The sequence below is a fragment of the Austrofundulus limnaeus genome, unplaced genomic scaffold (genome assembly GCF_001266775.1).
Source record: "Austrofundulus limnaeus strain Quisiro unplaced genomic scaffold, Austrofundulus_limnaeus-1.0 Scaffold97, whole genome shotgun sequence".
Taxonomy (NCBI): Eukaryota; Metazoa; Chordata; class Actinopteri; order Cyprinodontiformes; family Rivulidae; genus Austrofundulus; species Austrofundulus limnaeus.
The window spans coordinates 1007039-1017302 of record NW_013952499.1 but is presented as its reverse complement, the minus strand read 5'-3'; the positions used below and the strand labels follow the sequence as shown (position 1 = coordinate 1017302).

Genomic DNA, 10264 nt, shown 5'->3' with positions numbered 1-10264 from the left:
GGGTTTTCGTGTCTTATATTGAAACCTAAAAGGCTGAATGTTTGATCACCTTAAACCCTGTCACTGAAAAACTGTAAGTTATGTTTAGACATTTTTGTCTTTTCTTGTTYCTTCGAACTGTTAAGTCAAACTGGTCACAGCGAGAAGTTTAAGTAATGCTTTTAATTAGTTCGCCTACATTTTAAACTCATCATTTTATAAGAATATGACTAAAAACATAGAAATGTTTAGAGAGATACAATTTAAAATGTTCACCTAGTTTGAGCAGGTTTATAAGTATAAAGAAAAACTTGGATTCTAATCATTTACGTTTTTTTTGGCTGCGAGATGATCTGCGTCTTTCACCACATCAAAATCAAATTCTTGCTTTCATTGCAGTGATGTTTGCACGAAGTCCGCTCMGTTTTTGAAAGCAAGCTTTAAAACTAATAGATTCAGATTAGCAGGTCAGTTCTAAAACATTTTARGATATGTTCTCACAGGCCGGATAAAATTTTAACAGGTCCCAAATCTGGCCCGTGCGCCTTCACTTTGTCACGTGCAGCAAAACGATCAACTGTGAAAGTGGCTGCAACTTGATAAAATTTGGATTTCCTCTATAATTGAATTGTTTTATCTTTCACGAGGAAACGTGTAAAATCTAATATATGAAGTGGAAAAAAACTCGAATCAGATGGTTCTTTATGTCCTAGATGGAAATTAAATCCAGAGCATGACTGAGGAAAAAACACAGATCAGGCTGGTTTTATTCTTGTCAGCAATGTTTAGCTTTACTATGAAAGCTTCGGCCTTCACTCTGGCTTTTCCTAATTCATCTAAAATATATATACTGCTACTCAAAGCCTTCCTGTTCCTCTATAAAAAAAATACAAGGAGAAAAAAAAGAAACATTTCCATGACGCTGAGTCCGCTGTGTTTATGGCCTTACAAGGTCATGAGAATTTTACGGGCCGTCTGAACCGAAAGGAGGAGGTCCAGGTGTCGGGACAAAATGTCCTAAAACTGTAAGGAAACACCGACGTACAGAAAGTCTGTTCACCCTGTGGCTCTGAATGTTACATTTATAACAGAAAACACTCATCTGCTTCATACTTTATACTCTACATCAGGTGTATTTACTGGATGCAAATAGTTTGACTTCTTCTGCAATTTTTGCTAAAAGTCTCCAAGTGTGTCTGCTCAAAAACAAGATGATCTCATGTGTGGASGACAAAAACTCCAGTTTAAAGAGGAAAAATATTCAAACTAAACCAGTTGGACTACAAAAAAAATTGTTTCTCTATCTTTATAAATTCAAATAAAATGAATAAATTAGCTGTAAAATATTTACACCAAGCTGTTTTATCGGAGTAGATTAAAAAAAAGGAAGTGCTGCTGGGTGCAAAGTTCCTGAGGTGTTTAGAGTTTTTTATAAGCTGCWGAACACAAACAGAGTCAAAGCCTAATGCAGACAAATATACATTTAAAATGAAGCAAAAACCATTAAAAAATTCAACCAAGGCTTTTAATTTGAAAATGCATGGATGTCAAAGCTCTGGCATAAAAAAACAAAACATATCTGGACTCCATTTTAACCCTGAAGCCCCTCAAAACTGACATTCAATTAGCCTTTTTGTTTGTGGTCATGTATTTTTATGGGAATGACTTTGCAACATAAATTTAATTTCCCTTTGCAATGGCAAAAACTTATCAGGTTATTAGGTCTAAGTAATCTAACTAAAATCAAACCTGACAGTAATTACTCCGACACAYGAGGGTGACAAACAAACAGGTGATTTCTACAGTTTAGGGTTTGTTTTCCAGAAACCATCAATAAATTTTTAACAATTCATTCAGTGACCGTTCTGAACAAAGTTGTGCTGTCTGAACACCAACATCTCCGCAGCAGAGTTGTGCCTAAAAAGGAGGAAGCTGTCGTTTTTACTCGTCATAAAAAAGTTAAAATTGAAAGTGTGAAACTCCCTGTTGAAAGCTGCAGCCTGGCCCTCCTGTGCTGTAAGAAGCTAAAGGAGCCACGCTGCCCTCTGCTGCTGCTTTAGCTTCATGCCTGAAACATGCAGCCGAGCCGAAACCAAACAGATTCCATTTGTGATTTGAATTCATCATAAAAATAAACAAAAACATAAATAATCTGAATAATTTGTACCTAAAACTTAAAACTACTGACTCAAAACATAAATGGTACAAACAATAAACATGATGACATCACCTTTATCCTTCAATATAAAAAAAAAAGCTTTTGTTTTTCATAGAAATGGTAYCAGAGAGTAATTTTAGGCAGGCTGTACCGTATGTGACCAGATCCTGGGTCCAAAAGGAAAAAGGCATGAAGAGATTTTATCATTATTTTTAGAAAAAAAAACTGATTTAGCCACAAGCTCAACAGATTGGCCTCCCTCCTGATTGAGTCCTTAATCCGTCTCTAACGGTGCGTCGCTGTGCTTTAAACTCAGTCCCAAAATTTAAAATCTGATCAAGACTTTCCTGAAAAAAACAAAAGGTTTGGTGCGTTTTTCCGACATTAAAACGTGAACCTGAGAGGGAATCTGAACAAAAGTCGACTTGTGAATAAACCAGGTGGTAGTTTCAGTTTCTGTTTGATGGTCCACACCTTGTTTGTTTGTTTGTTTGTTTGTTTGTTTTTTGGGGGTTTCTAGCTTTGGAAAATGTTGACAGAATGAATGAATCAATTTCACATTTTGATCATCTAGTAAGTTTTTAAAAAGAAGCACACGACTTCAAACCCATCCCAGATGGATTTTGCATAGTAAAATATGCATTAATATACAAAGTTTTTAAAGAGCTGCAGTTTGTTTTTCGATTTGGTTTCAATGCTTTCAGTTTGCAGGCGTCTCCGCCTCAGCTGTACGTGTGGATGATCCTGTGTCGCTTCAGATGGTGCATGAGGATGAAGGTTTTCCCGCACTGAGAGCAGCTGTAGGGTCGCTCCCCGCTGTGCGTGCGCTGGTGGACCCTCAGGCTGCTCTGCTGCGTGAACCTCTTCCCGCACTGTGCGCAGCCGTACGGCTTCTCGCCCGTGTGCGTGCGGTGGTGGATGCTGAGGTGGGACGAGCACTGGAAGCTCTTCCCGCACACCGTGCACCAGAAGGCCCGCTTCCTCCTGTGGCTCTGCTGGTGCAGCTTGAACTGGTGCAGGCGGCTGAAGGACTTGCCGCACTGGGAGCAGGCGTAGCCCCGGCTGACGGCGGACAGGGCTTTGTGGGGGTAGAAATGCGACTCGGTCGCGCCCGGCCTGTCCTCGGTGACCAACTCCACGTCGGGCTGAGCGGAGCGGGACGCGCTCCTCTGCGGGAATATTTGCTCCTTCTCGTCTTGCTGCAACAGCGCGGTTTGAGGGCGGGGCTGAAAGTCCGACAGCAGCGGCTCCTTCTGGTACTCGCCGCTGTAAATCCCGTTGCACTGCTGGGCGCAGGGCGACCTGTTGGCATTGGAGGCCGCGTTCGTGGCGTCCGAGTGCTCGGAGAAGGAGCTGGAGTACTCCTCGACCACGCTGGAGAAGTCAGGAAAGCCCGCGTCGATGTCGTTCCCTTCGATAAACGACGACCAGAGCTGATTCTCTCGTTCGTCCACGGGATACTCCGCTGCGATCTGAGCCTGCTTCCCCGCGCCGTGCCGACATCCGTCCGGCCTGAAGGACACTCGGCCCTCCTCTTTCTCTGCCTTCACGGGGAACGGAAGACCACCCATGTCCACTGAATGTGGACCAGAGTTATACGAGTCCCCAAACTCTGACGGCTTTTGTCTCATGACCTCTGTTTGGGTTAACTGACGGTTCTCTGGATCGTTATCAGAACCAGGGTACTGGACAGCGCTACCTGAAAGGGACAGGTGCAAAAAGGATCAGATTTATAAGCCTGAACATCAGTGGGCTGCAAATATTTGGAGCATTGAAAGAAATTTGTAAGAACGTACGCAATTTTTTGTTTCAGTCAAAATTCACTGTTTGCAAACCAGCTGTCAACAGTAGCAGCTTAGTGAAATAATTAAATTGGAAAAAAAATAAGAAATAATTCTTGAGCTCACCAACAGCACCGGCAGAATCACTGATCCACAACTCCTCACTTTCTTCTTTAATTGTAAAAGAGGCGCTGGCGTCTTGAATCTCAGGAAACTACATGAAAACAGACGAATTAGCTTCTGTTTTTCCCTGAAATCTGATTAACAGTTGCTGTTAGTTCACCATCTCATGAACTCATTAATGATAGAAACATGTTTAGTGTTTAAATTCTTTTATGTCATTTAAGAAGCCTGAACTGTGCTTCCAGACAAGCATCTCAAAAAGAAATATAGTGTGCTGATCTACCAGGTCAGGTGACTAAATCTCAACCAACTAGTTTAGCCACACAGTAATCAAAGATGTTTAAAGAGATTATTATATGTCTACACAAAGATTAAACAATGATTAAACTCACCTTTAGTTATTTTAACTACTGGATCAGAAACACAGTTTAGTGGGGAAAATAAATGTTTTTTTATTAAAGCAGCCAGTGATTCTGATGAAAGAAAAAAATCAAACACACTTGGAAATGTCGAGTACAAAAAAAGAGCTAAAGGCACTAAAACAACCCAGAAAACTGAGTTAAAAAGGTGAAAATCTTCAACATTAAAAGGCCTAGATTTCCTTGACACCTATCACCCGCCACAGTTCAAGCCAGAGTTTTAAATTGAGTTTTGTCGTGATTTGGTCAAACCTTGAAATTACAATTGATCGCATGAGAAAGATAGTTCGGTATCAGTCTCAGCTACTACCACTCCACATCAAAGCAACTGGTCTGTTGATGTTCAATTATCCAGGTAGAAATAACAAAAATTAACACAACAAAAAAAACAAAAGCTTTAAAATGATAAAAGCAAACATTCACCTTTATATTTCTTGTGGGATGCAAGTTGTTGCTTCCTACATCAGTTCCTCGATCCATGTAGTTTTCTACATCAAAGATAAAAGTCTTTTTAAGTAACAAAGAAATTATTTTAAGAGGTAAACATATTATAAACAGATCTGGGTAAAGATGAGTTGCAGTTCTGCAGCTCCTGGACTTTGAGTTGTTTTCCTTGAAATAATAAAGTATTAAATTCAACATTAAAATGCACGAAAAATAACAAAAAAAAAAAAAAAAAAGAAGACATTGTTTATTTTGGAGCAGATACCTGAACTGAGCATCTCTCCCAGTCCTCTCTGCAGCTGAGCGTTTTCCTTCTCCATCAGCAGCAGTTTTCTCTTCAGCACCTCGTTCTCGCTCTGTTTTCTGGAGATTTCCAGGTGTAAAATCGCACATTTGTCATCGACTAGTTTGGAGATCTCTGCCACCGCTGCCTTCACCAGGACCTCCATTATTGAGGACAGCTGGCTCTGGAAGGGAATACACGTCGCCATGTTCGTAAATATTCCCTCATAGGCAACGAGAGGATGCGGTTTCGAGGGGAGCTTCGTTCCAAAATGTATCTATGTTTAACAGAAAATAATAAAAACAAACAACGCCGGAGATATTTTTTTTTTACATCCTGTGTGTTTGTGGCAGCAGCTAGCTGTAGCTGAAACCTTTCTTCCGCGTGACGTAGGAGCCCTACCGTAAAGACAAAAATAAAGGCGCAGCGAAAAAGAGGACCACCCACACTTTCTGGCCAGTGTGGGTGACATTATAAAACTAAAAATACATCGCAAATTTAATTGTTTATAATTTTTCAACTTTAGGACAAAAGAAAAGACCGTATGCATGTAAACAAAAAATACTGTATAGTTTATAACAAATAAAAAAAAACTATAATTAAAAATGCAGACATGTTTCCCCCCTTTCTAATTCCTATACAATTTAGTTGCAGCAGTCTTTAAAGTCCATAACCCACCATGTTTTCCAAATTATACACCCATCAAAACATTTTTTATAAATAAAAATAATCCTTTAAAGTTAGTCCTGAGAGATTTGAGAGAGAAATCCTACTTTAAGGCTGGAAGTTGGATTATTGTTAGTGATTAAATTATTTGAGTTATTGTTTATTTAAACATTTAGACTTAGGTCAGTGTCCACTTCATCACTGTGAATACTTTGGTCTGCAGGATTAAACGGCTTATTSTGTTTTAAAACAGACCACAGGTACAGATGCAGAACTTTACGCAYCTGTCGGCAACAATTATAGAAGACAGAAACGTGTAGCTTTTAATAATTACACCACTGATTCCACAGTTGGGGTCAGAACTCCACCTTGAGTCACCTTGTAGGGGGTCCTGAGCGGAGTTACAGAAATTAAAATACCTTTAGAGATATTTGTCTTTGCCATCATCTTCGCCCCTTTGCAAACAACAACCTTAAAACAAATATTAAAACAGCTGATGAGGCTCAATACATGTTAAATAACCACACAGAGACCCTGTGAGTCATCTTTATTAGTCCAACTTCCTTCCACTGAACTCCTCTTCAAACATATTAAACATGAATATTATTGGAAAGACTGGGTGATGATGTCCTGATGCATCTCAGTAATCCAAGTAAAAAATCAAAAAGAAAAAAAATTGTATAGGTCTTCTGGACGGGTTCTTCTCTAATGAAACGTTTCGTCTCAGACGAAACGGACTCTGTACCACAGAGCAGACAGTGTCCCTACAAACCCAGGAGCCAGGGAGAAAGAGAAATCACACACACGACAGGCCCTGGACCAGTGTGGTTATCCTGACTGGGCTTTCCTGAAAGCAGACAGGAAACACAGACAGGAYTCCATGCAACCTTCAGGTGAAAATGAAGACGCCAAACCCAGACCCCAACCAGTGGTTATTCCGTATGTTGCGGGTGTTTCGGAGAAACTGAGACGTTTATTTTCTAAACATGATGTCCCAGTGGCTTTCAAACCCCAAAACACATTACGGCAAAGGCTGGTTCACCCCAAAGATCCGGTGCCCCGGCACAAACAGAGCAATGTTGTATATGCTGTTAAGTGCCAGGAGGACTGCGACCAGTTATACATCGGGGAAACAAAGCAACCACTGTTCAAAAGAATGTCCCAACACAGACGAGCTACATCTAATGGCCAGAACTCTGCAGTTTTCACTCATTTACAGGCCAGCGGTCACTCTTTCAGAGATGAGGATGTTCTCATTCTTGATAGAGAGGAACGTTGGTTTGAGAGAGGAGTAAAAGAAGACATTTTTGTGAAGAAAGACCGTCCACCATTAAACAGAGGTGGAGGCCTCCGTTTTCAGTTGTCCCCCTCCTACAGTGCTGCTATTGCCAGTATCACTCCACCCCCTGTTTACAATAGGTGTTAATTAGGTGTCAACGATAGCCATGTGATGTGAGTATCAGTCACATGGAGGCAGGGCTTAAAAGCCTGAATTTAGCCTGAAACTCTCAGACTGAAGAAGTCTCTTGGAGGAGAGACGAAACGTTTCATTAGAGAAGAACCCGTCCAGAAGACCTATACAGTTTTTTTCTTACTGAGTGATGATGATGATGACGATGAATCATGTTACAGTTACAATCGTTTTTTTCCACCTCATTTCAGTCACATTGTCAAACAGAAGAACAGCTCTGGACATTAGAGCACAAACCACAGAGTAACTTATAATAACACTGATTTGTTTTCTCCTCAGAACTGTAGAGAAAACATGAAGAGCAACTCTGTTCTTAAGCAGTCAATCAATTAAAAAAAGGGGTGAAATTTCTCATTACATTTTGTTCTCATGTCAAGTGTTTATTTAAATTACATAAATAAAGTCTTATGCATACATGTGTTATTATAACGACAGCCAGAGACCAGATTAACACTGGTTAAATTCTGTTTTTCTCCTCAAAATAAAGCTGATCTTGTTGAAAAGTAACTTTTCTAACCTCCTGTCTGGATTACTGGAATGTGCTTCTTTAATGGATTTCCTCGGGCTTCCCTTAAAACTGATGCAAAATGCTCAACCGACATTAGTAAATGTGACCATATTGATCCAATTTTGGCTTCCAGTTCATTTTAAAACCCTTTCATTAGATTTTAAGTCTGTCKGAACAGCTGCACTCTGAAGCATCTCGCTCCTTCAGGACCGTGGACCAGAAGGTTTTTAACCAGACGCAGATTCAAGAGCAACAGAGCAAAGAATTTGGAATGCTCTGCCTTTAAACATCACAGGCTCCTTCACTTCCTGTTTTAATCCAGCCGATATTTTACACTTGTTCCAGAGTCGAATCGTAGGGGGCGGCAGCTTGAGTCACCTCTTCCAGCTGTTCTGGGAGGACTCCAAAGTGTTCCCAGGYCAGACGAGAGACGTAGTCTGTGTCTCAGTTCATGGGTTGCAGCAGACGTAGACCACAGTCAAMGTATATTAGTAACKGCATTTTATTGAACATCTCATCGTAACAAAAGTTTCTTCAGCTAAGTTGCTTCACTTGCATTCACCGGGCCGTAATGAATTTCCAAACTCCGTCATTAAAAAAGAAAGAACTCCACCGTAAAATAAAAATAATTAACTTGCAACCSATGTTTTCGGGGTTTTGTCGGCCGAATGAATAGGCACCTACGAATTGGGACAGCCTACGGCRCAGGAMGGTGACATAAGTGGCCAACAAATGCGGCCGACGTYGGCTGCAACCCATAAATTGAGACRCAGTCTCTCCAGTGTCCTGGGCATTCCTCTGGGTCTACTCCCTGTAGGTCAGATGAACCACCTCAGCTGGTTCCTCTCGATCAGGAGGAGCAGCRGCTCTATTCTGAACMTCTCCTGAACTGAACTTCTCACCTGATCTGGTTCTTTCCATCACTACGCAAGTTTGCAGCAATAGATGTAGCCATAGGGTAAYGTAGACCGCCTAACAGCTCAGCTCCCTCTTCACCACAACAGACCGGTACAGAGTCCACAAAACTGCAGAAGCTGCACCGATCCGTCCGTCAATCTCACGCTCCCTCACTCATGAACAAAACTCCAAAAACTCCTTAACTTGGCTCCTTAAACTTTATTTAAATCTCGTGTAAAAACACTTTAACTCCTTGACTTTCATGTTGATTTTGAGCTCATTTTAATTTTATTTATTGTTGGACCCGTTTATTGAGGTATAGTTTGTAGTTTTGTATTTCCGGCCTGTGTTATGTTCTGTTTTTATTGTACAGCATTTTGGATGTTTTTAAAGTGCTTTATAAATAAAGTGTTGTGATCCGGTTCTTCGCTGCGTAGAAAAAGCGTGTCGATTTTATTTGACGTGTAGTTTGAGGTGCAGTTTCAGGATGCTCATCTGGTTAAAGGTTTTCCCGCAGATCTCGCAGCCCAACGCCGGCTCAGGGGTTTTTTCACACCGGTGCTCCTGAAACGTACCGAACGAGTCGAAGCTCCGCCCACAGTTGGAGCAAATGTAACTGCTCTGTCTGCTGGCGTCCTGAAAGCTGCCCGAAGCTGCYGCGTTAAAATCAAACGCTTCATCCCGGTGGATTCTGTCGCTCGCTGAGCAGAAATCCCCCACAACCACTTCCTGTGCATCGGTTAGCTTCAGAGCGTCAGCCACATCTGAGCTCCTGGGCTCCACGGCCATGACTGAGTACGTCTCCTTGTCTGGGCAGGTCAGGTCGTTCATCTGTGACTCATCGGCTCCCTCTGCGGGTGAACCCAGGCGATACTTCACATCTTGTAAAAGCACGCAGATGGTCGGATCGGGGGGTTCTGTGCTTTCCTCTGCTGCAGACGTCCACATCTGGCTTTTCTCTGTGCTGTTATTCATTCTCATCTGACTCGCAGAGAGGAAGTCCTCGGCCGTGKGCTCCAGCTTCACCGTCGGCTCCTCTCGGAGACCGTTGGCGAACGCAGGTCCAGGAAACTGTTCCYCTGCAGCCGCCGGGCCATTACTGGGTTCTACAAAGTTCTCCAGGAGCTGATTATCAGGCCCTGTGAACATCAGGTGATGAGCCTCCAGCGCGTCTGTGGTTTCACCTTTATTGTTAGAAAAAAGACAAAGAATTCAGAATTTATTGTTAAAATATTTGTCTCGTCACGTAAACAGCACAGATATCTGAGCACAAATATGGATCCAGACTCAACTTTTTCTGTTCTATTTTCACAGCCAGTGGTGGGCACAGTTCCCCTAAAGCACTAATAGAGGAACTAATTTTCTGATTGGTGCTTTAGGGCATTAGCTGCGTTTCTATTGCAAATGTGCGCAAAACTTTGTCGATATTCTGTTAATGTCGAAAAAACAGTTTTGCAATTGCGGTGTTTCCATTAAGTAAGAAATGCTTTTAAAGTCACATGTGAATACGTTTTTTCTCGTGATAAGTCATTACA

At 41.6% G+C, this 10264-nt stretch overlaps 1 protein-coding gene across 1 annotated transcript in view; it reads right to left on the bottom strand.

The window, feature by feature from the left end:
- Positions 1 to 1482: 1482 nt before the first annotated feature.
- LOC106520727 (uncharacterized) overlaps positions 1483 to 10264 on the bottom strand; it is a 19567-nt gene continuing 10785 nt past the window's right edge. Inside the window, exons 4-8 of the mRNA XM_014012951.1 lie at positions 9186 to 9913; positions 5170 to 5464; positions 4884 to 4948; positions 4045 to 4132; positions 1483 to 3836 (exon numbers count right to left, since the gene is read on the bottom strand). Coding sequence (XP_013868405.1) covers positions 2860 to 3836; positions 4045 to 4132; positions 4884 to 4948; positions 5170 to 5464; positions 9186 to 9913 — 2153 coding nt within the window. The 3' untranslated portion in view covers positions 1483 to 2859. The remainder of the gene's footprint in view (positions 3837 to 4044; positions 4133 to 4883; positions 4949 to 5169; positions 5465 to 9185; positions 9914 to 10264) is intronic.